At 34.8% G+C, this 24,585-nt stretch overlaps 2 protein-coding genes across 3 annotated transcripts; both read left to right on the top strand.

The window, feature by feature from the left end:
- Nucleotides 1-1,271: 1,271 nt before the first annotated feature.
- Nucleotides 1,272-11,005, top strand: LOC110898072 (GABA transporter 1). The gene is made up of 7 exons (XM_022144803.2): nucleotides 1,272-1,511; nucleotides 5,796-6,026; nucleotides 7,064-7,161; nucleotides 8,348-8,534; nucleotides 8,626-8,756; nucleotides 9,807-10,043; nucleotides 10,545-11,005. The coding sequence occupies exons 1-7, from the start codon at nucleotides 1,364-1,366 to the stop codon at nucleotides 10,923-10,925; spliced, it is 1,413 nt and encodes a 470-aa protein (XP_022000495.1). The 5' UTR covers nucleotides 1,272-1,363; the 3' UTR covers nucleotides 10,926-11,005.
- A 6,079-nt stretch (nucleotides 11,006-17,084) lies between these two features.
- On the top strand, nucleotides 17,085-24,459 carry LOC110898071 (GABA transporter 1). Of its 2 annotated transcripts, none has more exons than XM_022144802.2 (7): nucleotides 17,085-17,258; nucleotides 19,025-19,255; nucleotides 22,037-22,098; nucleotides 23,141-23,327; nucleotides 23,420-23,550; nucleotides 23,691-23,927; nucleotides 24,003-24,459. In XM_022144802.2, exons 1-7 carry the CDS (start codon nucleotides 17,129-17,131, stop codon nucleotides 24,381-24,383), a joined length of 1,359 nt encoding a protein of 452 aa, XP_022000494.1. In that variant the 5' UTR covers nucleotides 17,085-17,128; the 3' UTR covers nucleotides 24,384-24,459. The 2 variants fall into 2 exon arrangements, with proteins under 2 accessions (XP_022000494.1, XP_022000493.1); XM_022144801.2 differs by having other exon boundaries at nucleotides 22,037-22,134.
- Nucleotides 24,460-24,585: the final 126 nt, after the last annotated feature.

Below are 24,585 nucleotides of genomic sequence, written 5' to 3'. Positions count from 1 at the left end.
CTTAACATGACAAGTGAAGGAAGAACTTTTATTTTCGATTTTTTTTTCCATCTACCTAAGCATAATGTTTAGTTGCAAAATAAAAAAAATTGTGTATTACACTCACGATTATTTTTGTTCATATTCTAGGATTAAAATACGTGTTTGACAAGATAGGAAAAAAATATATACAAAAAAGTCTCTCATTTACTTTTCATGTTAATATCTATTTGTATGTTAAAATCCATTTATACAATAACCTTACTCGTAATATTATATCAACGATAAACTTTACACAACATTTTTTCGTTAAAACATAAAAACAAATTGGTTATTAAAAAAACTGCATACTAGAAACTTAAAATTAAAGTTAAATGCCAATGGCCATTTGGTGTATTGATAATCACATGACATTAACATTAACATTAACGTAGAGGTTATAGGTTTGAGTCTCGTCTGAAACAAAAATACTCTAGATTGAGCTAGGGGTTTTACACAGTAAACTTTCCGGAGGTGAGTTTCCTCCGGAATGATGACAGGCCAGGTCATCGACATCATTTTGCGTTCGTGAGTGACCTTCTGCCATTGAGTTTGCCCGGATGATCAAACTTTTCTTGTCACTGTATAAAAGAAAAGAAGTTAAATAGTGACAACATGTTAATATGAACCTTGGAGGCTTGATAAGTTGAGCCTTCTCTTTTTTTGCTTTTTTGAGTGTAGTTGTTTTAACGAACAAAACCGACATCGATACAGAAAAACCATTTTTAACTTTTGAAAAAAATTAAACGGATTGAGCAAGTGCACATACCCTTTTGGACATATATTTTAACCGTTTTTTTTTTTTTTTTTTGTGTTTGCTATAACGAGTGCACCAAAATGGACCGAGTTCATATCATTTTCTTTTATGTTTATCTTTGTTATTTACCTTATTGTTATCTTTCCTTATTATTTTGATATTCAGAGCCGAGATACGGGGCAAATAACATTAAAACATTTAGATATCATTTTGTTTAATTTTTCGAATTTATTTATCAGTTGTCATTATGCATGACCCGATCATATCCATCTCCACTAGACATAATGTGTATACACCAATTCAGGAGGAAACCCAATAAATATGAGAAAACCCCCTTGTGGGAATCGAACCCAAGACCAATTGATCCAAAAGTCTTATCTCACACGCGTGTTACTACAACCTAGTTGATCTTTAGAAAAAGTTAAAAGAGTCAAATACATTAATTACAAAGCTATGATTGAAGTCGTTATAAAAAGAAACATATGGCTATAGAAGACCCTTGTAACATATTCAAAACTAATCATTTTAGGTGCCATTTTCATCTCCTCTCACCCTAGCTCTCTCTCTCTTTTCTCCTCCCTGAGATATATGGACACAGTTCACACAGGCTCCATTGGAGCAGTGCATGGAGAACACACCAAAGAAGCTCAAGCATTTTCCACCACCACCAACACCACCAACGACCATCACAAACAACCACTTGATGCCGGTGCTCTTTTTGTTCTCAAGTCCAAAGGTACATCATTTCTTCTTTTAAATAGTTACAAGTTCAAAGTTCAAGTTAATTGTTATAATTATCCTAATTTCTCTATATATTCTTTTTGTGTTCTTCTAAGTTAATTATCATGATCATAATATCATATATGTAACTTACAACTTGACCCCACATCCGATGCATCAACAGATTTCAAACTTAATTTTTATGATTTGGAGCATGGCTGTTCTCAGTTCGGTTTAAAACCATGAAATCGTCTGAACCAATCATCGGTTTGTTTAACCGTCTGGTTTTTTTATTATCCGGTGCACTTGATTGATTATATTGTGGCTGATTGTATTTGAATTGAAACACATGTTTGATGTTTATTAAAACGGATCATATGATATGGATGTATAAGACCTTTTTTGAACGACAAATTTCTTTTATTCTGTGTCGTCTATGAGACTTGAATCCAAGATCTCTCTATCAAGGTGTTTAAAGGCTTTGCCTTGCCAATGGATCACCACCCCATTGGTCGTAACGAACTATTTGATTTATGGTTTTAAAATTTTCAAACGGATTAAAACCGGACCAAAAAGTGAGATCTTTTATTATATTTAAACTTTTTTTTTAAATATTATTTGTTCGGTTTAAAAGTTAAAACGATTCAGTTTTGATGTGTGACTAATATAAATCATTACTAATGGTTTTCCTGGTATGTGATATATAATTTATTGTGGTTATGTGATGTATAGATATGTTTTATTAATCATTGATATAATTGACTCGTATGTAATCGTATTAATAGTAAGGCTAAGTGGTTTATCAGAGCACGTAGACGACATATAATCGAAGGCGTTATTGTTAACTTGTATGGTGTGGAATAAAACTCTTTAAAGCCCTCATTTACTATATATAAAAATGTCATTTTAGTCCATGTGGTTTGGGTCATTTTGTCAATTTAGTCCAAAAGTTTCATTTTTCGTATCTGGGTCCAAAAAGGTTTCACCGTTGCCATTTTAGTCCACTGGGTTAACTTCATCAATTATTTTGTTAACGAGAAGGGCAATTTGGTGATTTTATAAGGCCTAATTGCCTTTATAGTTAACAGAATTACATATAAAATGACCGAATTACTCTTCTCGTTAACAGAAAAAAAAGGATGAAGTTAACCCGGTGGACTAAAATGGCAACGATGAAATTTTTTGGACCCACAGACGAAAAATAAAACCTTTTGACTAAACTGGCAAAATGGCTCAAACCACGGGGACTAAAATGGCATTTAATTCAAAGAAAAAAAAACAAAAAAGAAAAGAAATCTGATTGGTTGTGATGGGGAGGCATGTCATAGCGTCTGCCAACTCATTGGCGTAGGCATGCCATAGCGCCCCCTTTGATTATGACAGGATGAGGAAGGGCCGCCAAAATGGGTGAGATTACAGTGCCGCGAAAGCAAACCATATGGTCTAGTCTAATGAAAATGAAAATATCCACTGTTAAAAATGTATTAAATCCAACACGAAAATATCATGCGGTCTGTCTAAGGGGACTAGGGGTGGTTCACTAGTGATAGAATCTATCACTCTCAATGTCCAATAAAATCATGCCATGTCATCAATCAAATTTCCATCACTAGTGATAGAAATGTAGGAGGGGTGGAATCACTAGTGATGGAATTCTATCACTCCCAATTTTTTTTTTAATTTTCATTTTAAAATTATAAATTAACAATAAAACACTAAAATTAAAAATTTCATTAAATTTAAAACATACTACTTCAATTTAACATACTAGAAACATACAATTTTTTTTTTAAAAAAAAACCCTACTCCAATTTAACATACTAGAAACATACAATTTTTTTAAAAAAAAAAAAAAAAAAAAAAAAACCTACTCCTCGTCCGAATCCGGAAACTCCAAACCTAGAGAACCTACTAGTTCGATTAAATCGAATCTCAACCGAAAGTGAGTTTCTTCGTTACGCAATTGTAAATGGATATCTTGTGGAACTTGAACTTGTGTAGGAGGATCCGGCACCCAATCCGGGGATATTGCACGTCCGTCGTGTTTGATCAACATATTGTGCAATATGATACATGCATACACTATGCTATGTATTGCTTTCTTGGTCATCGAACGAACCGGTCGGTGTTTAAAAAACCAAAGGCCCTCTCAACATCTTTTCTTGCCGGTTCTTGCAATTTTTTTAACGCCTTTTCTTTAGCCTCGACAGGAAATGAGGGAGCTTTCACAAAAACAGACCAAGACGGGTAGATACCATCCACAAGATAAAAGCCTCGTCTGTAATGTCGACCGTTAACATAGAAAGGAGAGGAAGGTGCGGTACCATCCGTTACGCTTTGGAACAACGGCGACGTGTGCAACACATTGATGTCGTTGTTTGAACCTGGAACACCGAAATACGAATGCCAAATCCATAAATCATTCGACGCCACCGCTTCTAGTATGATGGTTGGTCTTTTGATGTCTCTCCTCACATACGCCCCTCGCAACTCTCTTGGACAATTTTTCCACTCGATATGTGTACAATCGATGCTACCGAGCATCCCGGGAAAATGCCATCTAGCCTCGTGTGCGGCGTAAATACGTGAGATGTCGTGGCTCGTCGGTTTACGTAAAAACTCGTTAGCATACAACTTAATGACCGCATTGCAAAAAAATTGCAAACATTCACGTGAAGTTCTTTCAGACATAGCTAGGTATTCATCATATTGATCGGGTGGGTTACCTGTCGCTAGTTGGCGAATGACGGACGTGCATTTTTGTATCGGCGTGAAACTTGGTTTGCCCCTCGCATCGTAACGTTCTTGAAACCATTCCTCGCTTGCTTCGATGTCTCCAACAATCTTTAAAAATAATTCTTTGGGTAAACGAAACCGATCTCTAAACGTTTCGGCATTGTATAGCGGGTTTTCCACAAAATAATCGTTCATCAAAACTTCGTTGGCACTTATACGATCACGGTCGACCATCTTCTTCTTTGGGCAGGACGACTCGGCATCAAGCTCGTTATACACCGACACAAAATAGTTTAGCGTGTCGTTGTCGGAAGACGACTCGGTATCGGTATCGCTAGACATCGGAAACGTCGAATCCGTAGGGAATTCCATTTGAGAAAGATATAAAAATTGTGTGAAATGGGTTTAAAGGATGTAGATTGGTGTGTGAAAAATTGTTTGAAATGGAGATGTTAAATAGATAAATGGTTGAAAGGTTTTTTTTTATTTTTTTAAACATTGTTACCGTTTTAAAACGGTCAAATGATCCAACGTTCGAAAAAATCAAAAGTTCAACGCGTGACCGGCTTAACGCGTTGTGAATTCCACGCGTGTTCAACACACCGGCGGCGGTGTAGCGTGACCATTTCACGCGTTATACATTGCCATCACGGGACCGCCCCGTGTGGCCTAAAGTCTAAACTATATCAAAAAGTCAAAAATACCATAAATGCATTTTAGATTTTTATACAAACATCAAAAAATTATGTAACTTTAAAATTTTTCTACGTGTGAATACCTGGTTTCGCTAAACACACGTATGTAAACTTAGGTGTTGTGTTGTGTCATTCCACTATATCCAAGATTATATCCAGACTTGGGATAAGCTAAACCCATCCCATTTTATTTATTTATTTATTTATTTATTTGTACATATTTGACTTTAACGTGTTATGGCCCATGAGATGAGTAATAACTTCACATGTTAGTAAAAGACAAATTCATGAGATATAACTCCTGTAAATGAGGATGAAAACGTGGTATATTGATTCTATACTAAACAACATGTGACCATATAAATGTTTGTAGTGATGACATATTAAGAATCTAGGTAATTGGTTTGATGACAAAATAAAATGTAACGAAAATTAGTATGAAAAGAACACTATAAGACCAAGTGTAGTGAGGCGTTATGATAATGTTCCTATCTTGTATTTTGGGGGTTATGTGACATGTGGCATCAAGCTCTCCTTTCAAGATCAAGCCCCTCATCAGACTTTTTCACAATCACGCCAACACCCATTTTCTGAAGATCACGCCCCAGGGGGCGGTATACGGAGCATATTGGGGCGTTATCTTTGCCATTTGTGCACAGCTTCACGCCATGGTCTAAGCATATCCTTTATGATGGGTTTGAAGGATTCCGAAATACATGGATTCATTTATATATATCAACCAAACACCGTGTGATGATGCTACTAAGAATCGAGTACAACCATTAACTTATGGTTTGCGTTGTTACAACTTACCCTATAATTATTTATCCAGTTCAAGTTATTAATGGATATAATGTGATATGTGGCAGGGTCATGGTGGCATAGCGGATATCATTTGACGACGTCCATTGTAGCACCGCCGTTGTTAAGTCTACCATTTGCATTTGCATCACTAGGATGGATTGCCGGAGTTTTGTCGTTGGTGATTGGAGCATTGGTGACCTTCTATTCATATAACCTTATTTCTCTCGTTCTTGAGCACCACGCCGAGTTGGGTCATCGCCATCTACGATTTCGTGACATGGCATACGATATTTTAGGTAACATGGTATTTTATTTATCGGGATCAATAAGAACATACTTTATATGATTACTAATAACATGGTATAACAAAGGGAATTAGAAATTAGTGATAATGATTTTAGGATTTTTATTTGGGAAATAATGTCATGTGCACAAGCAGGGGTTAGGGTCTTCAGGTGATAGGTTTCTCCGGAATTAGTGACAGCTCGAGTCATCAATGTTGTTCGTGATCACGGATGTATGTGGCTTTTTGCCTATGGGTATACCTGGATGACTGGACTTCTTTTGACTTAAAAAAAAAAAAAAAAAAAAAAAAAAAAAAAAAAAAAAAACATTATGAGATGCAAACCTATCTTATTGGTAAAAAAAAACAGACCCCAATGAAGATAACGTGAAAGCTGCCGCATTTATTCATTTTCCTTTAACAAATATTGTTTTATTTGTGCCGACCATATTTAGTTGTAATTGTTAATATTATATTTTCAATAAAAACATATAACTTATTTCAGATCTATTTCAATAAAAACATATAACTTATTTCAGATCTATTAATTAAGCCTTAAGCTTTTATTTTCATGTGTTTATCTTATCTTAAATACCTAAAAACTTATAAACATAATGGCAATACTGTAACATGATTTTCAGTAATATAAAAGCCAATTAGGTTATATGTTATTTTATTTTAATAAAGTTTACTCTTTTATAGTTTTATAACTTACATACTTAAGTAATGCGATATCGGATCAAGATATTACGATCCTAAAACCTAGAAATCGGGATCATGGGCGAAATCTTATGTTTGCAAAGATCCAACGGAAGATCGATATGTTTTTGCTTAGAAAACTATAAATCCTAAGATAAAAAAATATATAGTATGTCAACGAAAAAAAAAATATATTGTGTACTTCCTTTTTAATTTTTCAAAACAATTCATTTTCCAGAAAAGAGAGAGAAAACTATCAAAAGTATGTACAATTTGTATTTTGTAGGACTTTTTAATGTTTCTGACTTGCACTTAATAAATCATCTACTAAAATAAAATTTGGTATGACAGGCCCAGGATGGGGTAGATACTATGTGGGCCCAATCCAGTTCATGGTCTGCTATGGTGCGGTGGTGGGCCAATGTCTTTTGGGAGGTCAATGCCTCAAGGTTGATGTGTATTAGAGTTGATTACTCTGCTAATAAATAACTATTAATACATCATTATCAAGAAATGAAAAGCTTCAAATACATTAGGGGTATTGGATTTTAATAATCTCAAGTTTCACTAATTGGCCGGTAATAATCCCAACTTCAAAAATTGCCTACAACAGTCCCAACTTGTAAGATTTTGGCCACCAATGATCCTTGTCTAACTGGGTTATAACCTTGTTGGGCTGGTGACCTGCAACTTATTCTTCTGGCGACCCATTTTACCCCTGAAACCACCAAACGAGACCACCACCAATCATCTCCGACCTCCTGTAATCTTCTACGCTTCTCAAAAGTTTAAAATTTCCACCATCTACGCAACTCCGGTGACCTGCAACTTATTCCGACGACCTTCTTTACCCCTGAAACCACCGAAGGAGACCACCACTTGTCATCTCCAACCTCTAGTGACCTTCTCCGCCGCTCAAAACTTCAAAAAACTAACTGGGTTATAACCCAGTTAGACAAGGATCATTGGTGGCCAAAATCTTACAAGTTGGGACTGTTGTAGGCAATTTTTGAAGTTGGAATTATTACCGGCCAATTAGTGAAACTTGGGATTATTAAAATCCAATACCCCAATACATTATGATATATTTTTTTTTTCACATTTTGCTTTAGATCAGTGTCTTTGGAGTTTGGATTCATCTCTATACTTTATATTTTTTTTTTTTGCTGTGAGTTTTTTTTTCTTTACAAAAACCTAACAAAAAGATTATTTATAATATAAAAAGTAAACTTTATTACAAGTAAAGTCTTAAAGAGACTTTTTATTGAGTTTTTATTAGTGGACATATTTATTCATATAAAACTAAAAAGTTGAGATTATAATGGGGTTTTTTTTAAAGTGATTAAGCATTCGAATAAGAATTAAAAACCTTTTCGAATTCGGACCATTGATATATATATAGACACACATGTGCACTTTGAATATCCTGTTGGAAACAGTTTGAAAATCACATATTCGAATTCTAATAGAAAGTCGAATCCATAATTTGCTTCAATTGCCATTCCGATTCGCAATTTCATAAACCAAATTATGTTAGTGCGATTTGAATATTCATTTTTCTTTTTTTGCGATTTGAATTAATATACATTTTTTTTTTCAAATCCTATTCGAATAACTTACACTCTGTGGGTACAGGCAATATACGTGCTATGGAATCCAGATGGAACAATGAAGCTATACGAATTTGTGGTTATATTTGGGGCTCTAATGTTAATTTTAGCACAAGTTCCATCATTCCATTCCCTCCGTCATATCAACCTCATTTCTTTAGTCTTGTGTCTTCTTTACAGTGCCTCTGCTACTGCTGCTTCTATATATATAGGTCCAACTTTTATAACTTATATTTAAACTTTACTACTATAAAAATATCACCATTTTTAATATATTTACCATTTTTGTTTGTTTCTCTTCAGGGAATTCTTCTAAAGGACCTCATAAAAACTACTCCTTAAGCAACAATGTTGAAACACGAATTTTTGGAATCTTTAATGCAATTGCGATTATTGCCACCACTTTTGGAAATGGCATCATTCCAGAAATACAAGTAAACTACTATTAAACCCACTAATGCTATATACAAATATATATGTACATTACGGTTAACGTACATCACGTACGACAGATAATTACGTATGTTCATTTTAAAATCACGCACATTATAACCCAAAAATCCAAAATCACGCATGTTGAAAACAATAATCACGCATGTTATAGAATAAAATCACGCACGTTGTCGTGATATACGTTAAGCCGTAATGTATTTTACACTTTCTCTCTCTCTCTCTCTCTATATATATATATATACCTATATATAGGGAGCCGCTAGAATAAGAACCACCTCGAGTTGTAAGAACCGCGAGAACTACACCCCACGGAGCGCCGTTCGCCATGATTTTTTTTTACAAGTAGATGTGTATATTATAAACGCAGCCGTAAAAAATCATGGCGAACGGCGCTCCGTGGGGTGTAGTTTTTTACACCACAAGTTTGGTGAAAAAAAAAAGAAAAAAGAAAAAAAATTAAAAAACACCAAACTTGTGGTGTAAAAAACTACACCCCACGGAGCGCCGTTCGCCATGATTTTTTACGGCTGTGTTTATAATACACACATCTACTTGTAAAAAAAATCATGGCGAACGGCGCTCCGTGGGGTGTAGTTCTCGCGGTTCTTACAACTCGGGGTGGTTCTTATTCTAGCAGCCCCTATATATATATATATATATATATATATATATATATATATATATATATATATATATATAGGGTAGGGATCCTAAGAGAAGTCCACCCTATATGAGAAACTTGAGAAGCATTCTGGACCACACATTTTTCTAAGCCTTTCGTAATATACACATATGTATAGTTTAAAATTGACTATATACATATATGTATATTGAGTTATACACATATGTATATAGTCAATTTTAAACTATACATATGTGTATATTACGAAAGGCTTAGAAAAATGTGTGGTCCAGAATGCTTCTCAAGTTTCTCAACTAGCCTATCACTTCTCACATGATCCTTATCCTATATATATATATATATATATAACATTGAACTTGATAGCACCTTTTTTGGACTAATTGTCTAGGCAACACTTGCGCCACCGGTTAAGGGGAAGATGTTTAAGGGCTTATGTGTTTGCTACACAGTGGTTATAGTAACATTCTTTAGCGTTGCGGTTTCTGGGTACTGGGCTTTTGGTAACGAATCCGCGGGGCTCGTTTTAAGCAACTTTATTGACCATGATGGTAACCCACTGGTTCCAAGATGGTTCATTATGATGATTAACATCTTTACCATACTCCAACTCTCAGCTGTTGCAGTGGTAAGTATGTTTGTTAACCGGTATTAAAGAGTAAACTGCCAAAATGGTCCCTGAGGTTTGGTCATTTTTGGCACTTTAGTCCAAAACTCAAACCTTTTGAATCTGGGTTCATGTTGTTTCAATTTTGTTGCCATTTTTATCCAAAAGCAAAATCTGGCCAGATTTTTCAATTAACATCCAACTTTTTTATCTTTTTCCTCCCTTTTAATGAAGGGCAAAATGGTCAGATTCTTTTAATTTGTTGTGATAAATCGTTAAAAGACCATTTTGCCCTTCATTAAAAGGGAAGAAAAAGACCGAAAAGCTGGATGTTAACTGAAAAATCTGACTAGATTTTGATTTTGGATGAAAATGGTAACAAAATTGAAACCACATGGACCCAGATTCAAAAGGTTTGAGTTTTGAACTAATCTAGCAAAATCAGAGATCATTTTGGCAGTTTAGTCGATATTAAATGAATCTTTAGTGATTTAAAATTATATCATCCTTGTGCTTTTACAGGTTTACTTGCAACCAACAAACGAAGTTCTTGAAAGAGCATTTGCGGATCCAACAAGGAGTGAATTCTCAGCAAGAAATGTGATTCCGAGAGTGATTTCAAGATCAATGTCTGTGATCTTGGCAACAACAATAGCAGCAATGTTGCCTTTTTTTGGAGATATTAATGCAATGATAGGAGCCTTCGGGTTCTTGCCACTTGATTTTGTGTTACCGGCGGTGTTTTATAATCTTACATTTAAGCCATCAAAGCATAATGCCTTGTTTTGGTTAAACTCGAGCATAGCGGTGATATTCTCGGTGGTCGGAGTTACAGCGGCGGTTGCAGCCGTAAGACAAATTAGTCTAGATGCCAAGACTTATAAATTGTTTGCTAACGTATGATCTCATTTTTTTTCTAACGAGATTGCGTAAACTATGTACAATTATTTCTATAGATATACTGAAAAGAGTCATGGTTTGAATAATGTGCTCAAGTATTGCCAATGATCACTAGATCAAGTGGTAGAAGACTTGCATTTCTCTTGCGAGATGCAGGTTTAACTCCCACTTGGTGTATAGTGAGGCATTGGTGGGCAATGATAGAAGACTCATGGTAACCTGGGTTCGATCCTTGAGTCAAACGAGTTTTACCGGTAATTTCATCACCATGCCTACGGACGGGTGGGTTATCGGGTTCTTGAACACCAGGCCGAGTTGGGTCACCGTCATCTCCGGTTTCATGACATGGCTTATGATATCTTAGGTAACATCTTACTTCCATTTATTGATATATAATTGGAACATACTTATATTTTTTATTGATAATAACAATAGGCAAATTGGATTCAAATAATCCCAACTCACTGTTATTGGCCAATAATAATCCCAACTCATTTAATCTCTAATAATAATCCGAACTATTCACTTTTGTTTGTAAAATACTCCTAGTTAAAAAAACACTAACTAGGTTAAAAATTACTGATGTGGCTTGCCACGTCACCTGCCACATCAGCTGTCACGTCATCAAAATATGCCATGTAGACTGCCACATCAGCTGCCACGTCATCAAAATATGCCACGTAGACTGCCACATCAGCTGCCACGTCATCAAAATTTGCCACGTGGCAAGCCACATCAGCAATTGTTTAACCTAGTTAGTGTTTTTTTAACTGGGAGTATTTTACAAACAAAAGTGAATAGTTCGGATTATTATTGGTGATTAAATGAGTTGGGATTATTATTGACCAATAACAGTGAGTTGGGATTATTTAAATCCAATTTGCCATAACAATAAAAGGTTAACATATTTATATACTATTAATTTGAAACATTTGTGTGCATCTTTGGTTGTAAGTTGTATTTAAATGGTTGTATCTTAATCAAATATAGGTCGTAAGTTGTGCTTAAGTGGTTGTACCTTAATCAAATAATAATGGTTTCATTACCTTACCAAATTCAATCTGTTTTGTATGCATGTATGGTTGTAAATTGTGCATAAGTGGTTGTACCCTAATCAAATAATGGTTTCATTATCTTACCATATTCAATCGGCTTGATCCATTCAAAGTTGTGTTGTTTTATTTATAAATTATTATTATTTATAATAATCTAATTAATTTAGCCAAAATCTTGTATAAATATAATTTGCAACATATTGATGCAATGGTTGTTGTAATGTATGCATTATGGTTTGTATAGTGGTAATGATATATATTATATATAGATTACGATGAACCTGTCAAACGAGAAAAAATAGACGTGGTTCATCGTAACGCGCGAGTCCTAGATCAACTTAGTTATTTTATTCTATGTTTTACGTTTCGGTTTAATTTCTTCGCATTAACACCGCAACTTCAGTGTCCGTGGTCGCTGACAGTAGTCTGACATTAGTGCTCACCCCCGCCGCAACGCGAGGGTGCTTAATACTAGTTTCATTTGCTTACCAACCACAACACCATAACACGATTTAATTTGCTAAATAATATAGACCATTTAGCATGACTTTTTAAAGTGATTTTTAACTTTTATAAGGAATTCTTAACTCTAAAAGAAAGTTGTTATGATGATTTGGGTTTAAGTTATTCTACAAAGATTCCTAATTGTAAGAAGTGTAAAAAGAATTTATAGAGTGACAAGTGTCTAATAACCTAAAACTTAAACCCACTACACCACCACCCAAAACCTCAACACCCACCCCCACCCCACCCCACCACCACCCAAAACCTAAACCCCCCCCCTCCAAAAAAAATCCTAAACACTCACCACCACCCCAAAAATCTAACCCCCCCCCCATCCACCCACCCACACCTTCTCTCGACAAAAAAATGGGTGGGTGATTGGGGGGACACTCACCACCACCCCAAAAATCTAAACCCCCCCCCCCACACACACACAACTATGATGCACTGGGACGGGTACGGGAACAGGGTACGGGAACAGGGTACGGGAACGGGGTACGGGACAGGTACGGGAACGGGAAACGGTAAAACTAAAAAATTCAAGAAGCGGGGACGGGAATAAAAACATATAAAAAAATAAATATATATTAAAGATAATGTAACACAAAACCCCAAATAGTTATATATTGATGTAATGTTACTTTATACTTCTTATGTATAAGTTTATAAGTTTAAGAACCAAATATAAACTAGTAAAGATAGAAAGGGTTAAATGTTTAAATACACAAACTATTTTTACACTTTTATGTAAAAAAATTACAAGTTTTAGGGTTTAAATGTAAACTAGTAAAAATATAGGGGTTAAATGTTGAAATAACTAAACTAATTTAAACCCTAAAAAGACAAAAACTTAGTGGTCGTTGTTTCTTCTTCCCCTTCTTCCTGGACATTGACCGGAACCCTAATTCATCATTCCAGTTTGCTTTTTACAAATCAATGGAAGGCGTTTTGGAACATCGAGATTGTCTATTTGTTTTTTTTTTAAACCAAAAAAAAAATAAACGGAAACATGCCGGAAACGTTTCCTGCACGTCCCCAAACGCCGTCCCCTTCTGCAGCACGTTTCCACGTCGTACCCAACATGCCGGGGAGGTTTTCCGGCCGTCCCCGTGCCGTTTCCGTCCCCTAGCAGTCCCCGGGACGGGAGACGGCACCTCCAAGGCGTTTCCGTGCTTCCGAGCCACACACACACACCCACACCTTCTCTCGATAAAAAAATGGGGGGGGGGTTAGGTTTTTGGGTGGTGGTGGGTGTTTAGATTTTTTTTTTTTTTTTTTTTTTTTGTGGTAGGTTTTTTTAAAAGACTTTATACCATTCTTACAATAAGGAGCATTTATATTTGATCGTAATACTATATGTATTATTATTTTTTGTCTTACAACATATTTCTTTTTCCACAATTATGCGTGATTTGTATTTTATTCAAAGAAAAAACGAAATTGTGTTTGTGTTTTGAATAGTAACCCAAATCAAATCGTGAAATCGACAGACCCAAGATGGGGTAAATACTATGTGGGCCCAATCCAGTTCATGGTCTGTTATGGTGCTGTGGTGGGTAATATCCTTTTGGGAGGTCAATGTCTCAAGGTTTGTTTCTAAATTAATGGTACGGCGTAAAACTGTGACAAATAGCACTAATACCATATTATAGCTAACGATCATCAACATTGAAGTTGTGGCGTCTTAATGTGGATTAGACCGACATATAAAACATAGAAAATAATAACTAACTCGATTTAGGCTCGCGCGTTGCGACGAACTTGTTAAACGGGAAAAAATAGATGACGTAAACACACTGAACCACACACGTACCTTGCGTCATGTTAACTCGCAAAATTTAGAACGAAACGTATAACAAAACGTAAAAACGTTGAACCACACACGCATATTATGCCGTGTTAACTCGCAAAATTTAGAACGAAACGTAAAACGAATAGTTTTGGGTTAAAAGTGTAATATCATTTTTTTAAAAAACCCCCAATGCATGGGGTACAATACCTCAATCCATCAACTTGTTGCTAATTTATACTATCTAAATTGCTCTTAACTACCTTTTGTTATTCCCTTTCAGCCTCTGGCTGACGCTATATTTATATATAGTTTGTTACCGTTCAAAAAAAAAAAACTCTTAATACAAATTAATTTCACACCTTTTGCTTTTAATCAGTCTTTTTAAAACACAAAATAAAAAAATTGAAGATGGTCAATATGTTTTGGTTTAAGACTTTCTAAGTTAATAAAACACGAACAAAAATGGTGTTTAAATAAAAGTTATATATGTAGTTCAAATACAAAAATTCAGCTCGATGGATTCGAAAACCACAATCTAGATTCGATTTGCGAATATAATTCGGAACTAGTTCTGGATGCTAACCCAATTTGAAAACCAAATTTGATTCGATTTGCAAAAAAAAAAAAATTGGTATATACTTTAGGTTCGGTGACTTTTGACTCCCCGGTGAAAATTTTCAAGCTTCACCACTAAGTGGTAAGTATGTTATTAACATAATCTTTTAAAGCAGTGAATAAAAAATCATTGTTGTGAATTCGTTCTTTTAGAGCTTTACTTGCAACCAACAAACGAAGTTCTTGAAAGAATATTTGTTGATCCAACTAGTGATCTTGAAAGAATATTTGTTGGTGAGAAATGTGATTCCGAGAGTGATTTCACGATCAATATCCGTGATCTTGGCAACAACAATAGCGGCAATTTTTTTTAATCTCACATTCAAACCGTCAAAGCAAACACTCTTGATTTGGTTAAATTCCACCATAGCGGTGATATTCTCAATGATCGGAGTTACTGCGACAATAGCAGCAGTAAAAACAAATAAGTCTAGATGCCAAGACTAATAAATTATTTGCTAATGTATGATTTCATTATCTTCTTATAAGATTGCTTAAATTAAATTATGTAAAATTTTTACAAAGCATAAATCAACACTTATTTCTAACATAGAATGTAATATAGTCTATTATACAAACATAAAAAAAATCAAATACTATAATGTTAGGATATCTTGCAAAATTAACCTTTTAACTATATTACTATGCTTTGTTGTGTTAATATAGGTTTCACATCACCACATAAAATCTTATGTAAATCTTTTGTACCTCATGTTGAAGATTAATTGAAAGTGTAGTTGTGTTTAATAATATAATACATTAACATCTCCTTATTGTGTTTAATAATATAATACATTAACATCTCCTTATAGATTGATTGATCTTAAGTGGCACTTATTTTCTATTGAGTGAGTTTATCATGGTTAAAACGTAAACACTTGGGAATATGTCGTTTTATGTTAGATGTTTCCCGAATTTGAACTGTCACAATACACCTTCTCAAAAGAAATTCAATTTGTCTTTTTTGATGCATCGTTAATGCTTTGGGAAAATCCCACATCGTTTTGTTCTATTCTATGTACATAGGAGATACTGGGACATAAGTAATGTTGCATCTCATTGCATCTCAAGTATTACCAACGCATTCTTCACAGAGGGGCATAACACCGCCTTAATGAGACCTCTCCGTTTGTGTCCTCATGGGAAACCATACCGCCAACTGTCATTTGACAGACATTGCGCCGCCACAAGAGCCGAGACTCTCTATCATTACACATAGTGTGCCGAAAACCCCTGTTGACTCGGATTCGAACTTACGACCTCCAAAGGATGCCTAGTTCTTATCTTCATTGGCTTTACCACTCCACCAAATAATGGGAAAAGCAACACCCTTTAATTACTATTACTATTATAGTTATGTTATTGTTATTGTTATTATCTATCTATACTAATAAACAAAAATCTTTTTTGGACACGTGTCATTCTCTGGTAATTTATCACCCTTATTTTTTTTATTTATCTTATTAAATAATAATAATAATAATAATAATAATAATAATAATAATATTAAACATCAATTTAACTAAATCTATTTATCTCTTTTGTTTCCATAATCTGAAATTGATTTCTTTTTTAACTCTAAAGTTTCAATCTTTGACAATTTAAGTCTAAAGTTTCGATCTTTGGTATTTTAACCCCTTTGATTAATTTGATTTTTCACTTCTAATTCAAAAGTTTTCATATTTTGCAATTTAACCCCTTTAATTTTTTTTACTTTCAACCCAAATCTTTTCATCTTTCGCAATTTAATCTCAACACTTTTTTTTACTTTCAACTTTATTCTCTTATATACTTTTCATCTTTCATAAGTTCTCTGTTTAACGTGTCGTTCTAAGTTCCGAGTTAACACGCCGCAACGTGCGTGTGGGTTCAACGTATTTTTTTCCTGCTTGACATGTCAGAGATCGACTTAGTTATTTTTTTCTCAGTTTTACACATAGGTTCGTGGTCATGTGAAAAACATTTGTCTTTCATCTAACATGATATATAACTAATGAATCACCGCCGCATTACGGCGGGTGATAATTCTAGTTATTATTATTATTATTATTATTATTATTATTATTATTATTATTATTATTATTATTCCGATGTAAACCTAAGACTTAAACATTGTAAGTCAAGTTTGATTAAGACAACAATTTATATTTAATTAAGTTGATATATAACACTTTGTTTGTATGCGATTAAAAGTAATCATTTTTTCTCTCTCTTTGTGTGTGTGAGAGAGAGAGAGAGAGATGAGCACAATTCGCATAGACTCCGATACTGGAGCATTGCAAGAGGAAACCATCAAAACATTTTCCACCACCACCGACCATCACAAACAACACCTTGATGCCGGTGCTCTTTTTGTTCTCAAATCCAAAGGTACATGATCTTTTATTAATTTCCAGTTTTAGTTGGTCATATGTTTAAGTTCATGAATTTAAGTTCTCCATTAAGCAATAGATATAACATGTTATCTCTTTGTTTTGTTATTTTATTTTTAAACTCCTTTTTGTATGATACTTCTTACTATATATGATGTGAGGTTGGGTTTAATTGGTTTGAATAAAATAATATGTGCAATGGATACCACTGGCCATTAATATGAATGATGATGTTGGTTACTCATGTTAGTTGGTTGGTTGGTTGGTATGGGCTTGGTTCGTTATGGTACTGATCAAAAATCATAAAAATGAATGTCGATACCAGTACCGATATCGTTCGGTCGGTATAGTTCGGTTCGTTATGGTGTCAATACTCTGTATAGTTTATGGTATTAAAAAATATTGTATTACCGATATCGTTCGGCCGTTACAGTTCGATTTGTTATGGTGTCATACTCGGTATAGTTTATGGTATAAAAGATACTTTATTTTGAAATGTTGAGAAAAAACAGGTAAATACAACTACACATTTAATTCTTTTTAATTTAATGTAAACAAACCTATTTACTTAAGAATTTGTTAACATTAATGTTCATCGAAAAAATAGTATATAATAATAAGAGTAAAGTACATGGATACTCCGTATGGTTAACCAAAATTTTGGATTTGGTCCCTAGCTTTCCAAAAGTACACAGATGGTCGTTGTGGTTTGCATTTTGTAACGCATTTAGTCCACAACTTTTGCCAAAAGTACATGGATGGTCTCTGTAGTTTGCACTTTGTAACACATTTAATCCTTAACTTAGACATGCTAAAACCATTAGATTTGTTAGCTAGGAACTAAATGCATTACAATGATCACGGCCGTCTCCGAAGATCAAAAAAAGAAGAAAAAAATTAGCCTTGTGCGAGATAAAAAATTTGGGCCCTATTTATTAATCCAATGTGTTTGTTTATTGATTTGGGTCAAGTCATTAACTCATTACACACTAAAACATTTGTGCTTCTAAACTTGATTGCCAAAAACAGTTGGGCTTCTGAATTTGATTGGCAAAAACAGTTGGGCTTCGAAACAGTTGGGTTTCGAAATAGTTGGGCTTCTAAACAGTTGGGCTTTAACATTTTTGCTTTAGAAATTTAGGCCATAAGTTTTTTTTTCTTTGAAAACATACTTTTTCTAATAAATATATATAAAAACATATAAATTTTTTGGGCCCTATTTCGATTTGGGCAAAGAACGGTCGTCTACCCGGCACTTGCTATGGGCCGGCCGTGTGTTCATTTCTTTCATTTATATTGTTTAGAATATTAATGAATGAATAAAAGCGGACATGGACATGTTCATTTTGTCTAAACGGACAAATAAAAGTAGAGAATTTTGTTTGTTTAAGTGTTCGTCTCTTTCTTTTGTTTGGTTAAAGTTAAGAGGGTGAACATGAACAAGCCTTCATTTGTGTTTATTCGATTCGTTTCGATTACATTTTGGCTGCTAAATATAAAATTTGTGAATTCTTATAAATTTTACTAGCGAGTTAGTAATGACTTACTATCATGGTTTTGTTTTACCCAAAAAAAGATGCTAATTTAAATAACCGATTTACCATACAAACCACGTTATACATTTTGTTAGAACCATTGTTGATTGTTATATATGTTATACTAGAAATTTGTGTAAGATTATTATCTTTCAATTTACATTGTGTTAACTTATCCTACGAATATTTATCCACTTCAAATGAATGGATCTAATGTAATATGTGGCAGGGTCATGGTGGCATAGCGGCTATCATTTGACGACGTCCATTGTAGCACCGTCGTTGTTGAGTCTACCATATGCATTTGCATCGCTAGGATGGACCGCCGGTGTGTTGTCATTGGTGATTGGAGCAATCGTGACTTTCTATTCGTATAACCTTATTTCTCTTGTCCTTGAACACCATGCCGAGTTGGGTCACCGACATCTTCGGTTTCGTGACATGGCATATGATGTCTTAGGTAACATCGCACTTTATTTATTGGGATAATTCATCATCATCTTCATACTCAGTAAATCCCACAATAGCAAAGCTAAGGTAGAGTATGAGAATGGTAATATGTAGACAGCCTTACCTCTACCTCGTAGGAATAGAGAGGCTGCGTCCAATGAGACCCCCGACTCGATAGTAGTTTTGCATCAAGCCTTGGACTTAAGGCACATAACAAAGCAATTGGGATGATTACGTAAACTAAAAATATGCCACATACATTTTATTAATATCTAAACTTGATAAAAAGATAGTAACATGTTTTGATTTTCTTACCAAACAACCACAACACCATAACTTAGTTTAAATTTTAATGCAACCGGTGACCTAATATTAATTATTAGTTCCAGTATCTTGCTAAAATTTCCTAATGATATCAACAAAAAGAACGTGTTTGTACATATTTGAAAGTAGTATTTGTTGAAAACGTCGACTTAATTCAAATAAACTATTACATACTTACATTTACAGACAGAAAAATGCGTAATAGCTCAACTTGTCTTCTCTAAGAGTCCAACATTGTTATGTTCCATGACCCGACCTAGTTCAAAAGTTCTAACGTCTGGTTATGAGAAGTCTAACAACCTAAAAGAGTGACCCCGTAGGAAAAAACTGATTGGTCTGTTGTTGATTCTAGTGTGGATAATTTTTTTCTCTTTAAGACGAGTGTAGGATCAAGTTAAAATATATGATCTAGCGTACATTTTTTTCTTTTTCATATATGTTGTATTTTATGTTAAAGACCTAAAAACTCAAAAGTATATACATAAGGAAAATAGTCATTTGTAATGATATAAATTACAAAATTAAAAATCATGATATGTTTTTGCTTAAACAATATTATTATTAACAATCAAAATTTGATAGAACGTAATTTGTATATTTCTTTTACATGTATTCCAATCATATTTCATTCCTCAAAAGCGGAATAAATCCATCCAAAATTATGCATAACTAGATTCTTGCCATAGCCGCGCGTTGCGGCGGCAACGTCTTAGTTGTTTACAGCTGGCAGCACGTTATGTGATACGTTAACGTTATTAAAATACGTGTTTCAACGTATCCGATCTAATAACATACTAACTTACTAAGTCGACAAAACCAAAAACCATTTTATATATGTCATGTGTGTCATTAAAAGGCAGGCCGAAAAAAACCTCCAAGAAAAAGCCCCGTATTTAATCATGCTTTCTTGGTTAACAATAAGCCCACAAAAGAAAATCACCTGCTTTCTTGGTCAACAATAAGCCCACAAAAGAAAATCACCTTTGACTTTGTTTTGTTTGTTTTCCATATTGACATCACAATCATCAATATTTACGTCTTGCTTCTTTTGGAGTTTGTGCCACCAACATGGATAAAAAAAAATATAGTAATGTGTCGCATATTATAGTATAAAGTCGTAAAAGTAATGTCAATAAAATGAAATGTCAAGATGTTAATATAATATTAAAATTAGGAGAAGAGTTTGAAGCTGACACGTGATGGTTCGTTAGAATCATCTATATAAGAACTATTATCATATAATTATAAGATTTATAAGAGTATTATTATAAAAAAAAAATATCTATAAGATATCGAGCGAAACATTTTGAAAACAAACCAACTTCATGTTCAAATAAGGGAGGTGCACCCCACGTCGAGGACACTTTTTTGTCTCTCGAGTACTTTTTAAGTTTTTGAGTTTGGTTTATAAACTTGGTGAGATTCTTCTTTTGCATGAAGAGCATGTTTTAATACTGTTAAGTAAGAACCCTGACAAATTTTTAAGTCATTCTAGAGTAAAGAGCCATAAACTTATTACACGTTGGTAGCGGCGCAGCTTGTTGCTCGCTTACCTGCGATATTGATGTAACTCGGCCAGTTGTTTATATATAAATAAAAATTTCTACAAAAAAAAAAAAAAACGTGCTATTCTGGCTCAATTAATCTCTTTTTCAAATGTTTAATAAAGTCTGGTCTAGTAAGCTTTGCTAAGTTGAATTAACAGCTCACAAACAATATTTGTTAGCTTAATTTAGAATCAAACTTCTTCTTTTGGTCTCAGACACCACACCACTTCCCCCACCGCCACACCACTTCCCGTCACAGTCACCACCACCACTTCCTGTCACCATCACACCACTTCCCCCACCGCCACCATCGAACTGAGTCGGAGAAAATGGTGGCTCCACTCTCTGTTGTCATCGTCGGTCATCACGACTGTTATCATGAAATCGTCGCCGATTTGTTGCCGGAAATCTCCTCATCGTCATCCACCAACACCGCCTTTTTTTCGCTTTTGACGCGGCTGCGGCGGTTTTCCGGCCTACATATCTTGCGGCGGTGTTGGAGTATAGCCGCGTCATCCGGTGACTGGATCTCTCTCTCTGTCTCTCTAATTTTTTTACCTTACGTTTGATTTATACTCGTTTTTCTTTTCAAAGTAGAGCTTGTTTGTTTGATCGAGACCGGAAAATGTTTGATAACGAAACCTATGGCGGTGGTACTTGGATAACATAAAGTGAGAGAACGTTTGTTGTTGTACAAATAAGGGGGAAAAGAAAACGTGGTGTACCAGATGATGGACAGATGGTCCAATAGAACCATCAAGTGAAAAAAAAAAAAAAAAACAAAAAAACAAAGACCGGATCACCGACCTTTGTTTTTAATACTGTATAAATTTGTATTTTGTTCTGACTTTAACTTTAATTTAGAAGAAAAAAAGTGTGTACTTTGAATGGTCACTAATGTCAAACTGCTGAATTTGCAGGCCCAAGATGGAGTAGATATTATGTAGGCCCAATCCAATTTACGGCCTGCTATGGTACTGTGGTGGGTTTTCACCTTTTGGGAGGTCAATGCCTTAAGGTAGTGGTGCACAAATCGGGTTTTCTGAATACCCAGTTCCGGGTATGGAACCGGGTTCGGGTATGATCGGGTTCTACAAAATCGAGTATTGACAATACATGGGTCGGGTCTGGGTCCGGGTTTTATATAAAAAATGTATACCCTATATACCCGGGTTCGGGTAGGGTTCGGGTCGGGTTTTCTAATACCCGGGTATTATAATACCCTATTTTCGGGTTCGGGTATGGATCGGGTTGGGTTCGGGTATGCCTCGCGTATTCATTTTTTGGGATAAATCATAGAAATATAAAATGTAAAACCTTTTTATTTCATAAAACATAGAAATACATGACACCTAAATAATCATTGAACCGGATCAAATAAGATGATGAACATAGATAGCTTTGAATAACTTGATTGTCTTCGTTTATTGTTCGTCATCAAAGACCCCTTTTATAGGGTATAGAGATACAAAGTAAACCAAACAAATGATCATAATACACTTTCTAACGGCTATATAGCCGTTAGCCCATTACCAAGGTACAAAACTCGAAAAAACACAAAAAAAAAAAAAACGAAAAAACCTGAACAGGGTATTGGGAAACCCGGACCGGGTATTGAAAAAACCCGGTTCCGGGTTCGGGTTGAAACCGGGTACTCATAAAACCCGGGTTGAAAACGGGTATAAAAAAACCCGGTTCTGGGTTCGGGTTTTATAACAGAAATGCATACCCAACCCCTACCCTATGGGTAAGGTCGGGTTCGGGTTCGGGTATGAAAAACCCGGGTTTTATAATAACCGGTTCCGGGTTTTATTTTCGGGTCTGGGTTCGGGTTTTTTGTGCACCACTACCTTAAGGTAAGAAGTTTATATGCAATTAGGATAAAGATTAAACACAAGAATTTAGGTAGATAAGAATAGATGATTATTACAAGTAATATTCCACAAAATAAGAAATCCATGATCCTATTCTTTGAGGTTTGGTTTTTTAGACCGATTTGAATATGTAACACAAGTATCATGCAGGCAATATACGTGCTATGGAATTCAGACGGAACAATGAAGCTATACGAATTTGTTGTTATTTTTGGGGTTTTTATGTTGATTTTGGCACAAATTCCATCGTTCCATTCGCTACGTTATATGAACCTCATTTCTCTAGTGTTGTGTCTTCTCTATAGCGCATCTGCTGCTGCAGCTTCTATCTACATAGGTAAAAAAAATTACAATATCTAAATTAGAGTAATTATTATCATAAAAATATCATTTCTTTTATATATGTTTTTTTTTTTTTGTTTCTATTAGGAAATTCTTCAAAAGGACCCCATAAAAACTACTCCTTAAGCAACAATGATGAAACACGAATTTTCGGAATATTTAATGCAATGGCTATTATCTCCACAACTTTTGGAAATGGCATCATACCGGAAATACAAGTAAACTACCACTTGACCATGTTTTGAGTCGTTATCAATCCATTGACTTACTCGTCTTGTCACCACCTCGACCGGTGAGTCTTGGTGCACCAAGGCGTCCAATTTTTTAATATTTAGACTCATTCGCGTGTTGTGTGTAGGCAACACTTGCACCTCCAACTAAAGGGAAGATGTTCAAAGGCTTGTGTATTTGCTACACGGTGATCATAGTAACATTCTTGAGTGTTTCGGTTTCCGGATACTGGGCTTTTGGTAACAAAGCATCCGCCCTCGTTCTAAGCAACTTTATTGACCATGATGGTAACCCATTGGTTCCAAGATGGTTCATCATGATGATCAACATTTTTACTATACTACAACTCTCAGCTGTCTCAGCAGTAAGTACGTTAACTACTCGTAACCAAGTCTTCAAAACAATGTATTAAAATTATATCATTGTTGCACTTTCGTAGGTTTACTTGCAACCAACAAACGAAGTTCTTGAAAGAGCCTTTGCGGATCCAACAAGGAGTGAATTCTCAGCAAGAAATGTGATTCCGAGAGCGATTTCAAGATCAATATCTGTGATCTTGGCAACAACAATAGCAGCAATGTTGCCCTTTTTTGGTGATATTAATGCAATGATAGGCGCATTCGGGTTTTTGCCACTTGATTTTGTTTTACCTGTGGTGTTATATAATCTTACATTCAAGCCGTCAAAACAAAGCCCCTTATTTTGGTTAAACTCGAGCATAGCAGTGATATTCTCGGCGGTTGGAGTTATTGCGGCGGTTGCTGCTCTAAGACAGATAAGTCTAGATGCAAAGACTTATAAATTGTTTGCTAATGTATGATCTAATCATCTTTCCAACGAGATAGCTTGAACTATGTACAAGTTCTACAAACATAAATCAAATATATATTTCTTTAGATGTAATGTAATAGTCTTTTCTACAAACACAAGGTTAATCATAAAGTATATGTCAGGATATCAAATAACACTAGCCTAAGAAACCAATATGTCGTGTTTGTCGGTTGAACCTAAACATCGTGTCA

The sequence above is a fragment of the Helianthus annuus genome, chromosome 13 (assembly GCF_002127325.2).
Source record: "Helianthus annuus cultivar XRQ/B chromosome 13, HanXRQr2.0-SUNRISE, whole genome shotgun sequence".
NCBI lineage: Eukaryota > Viridiplantae > Streptophyta > Magnoliopsida > Asterales > Asteraceae > Helianthus > Helianthus annuus.
This window is presented reverse-complemented; position numbering and strand designations above follow the sequence as displayed.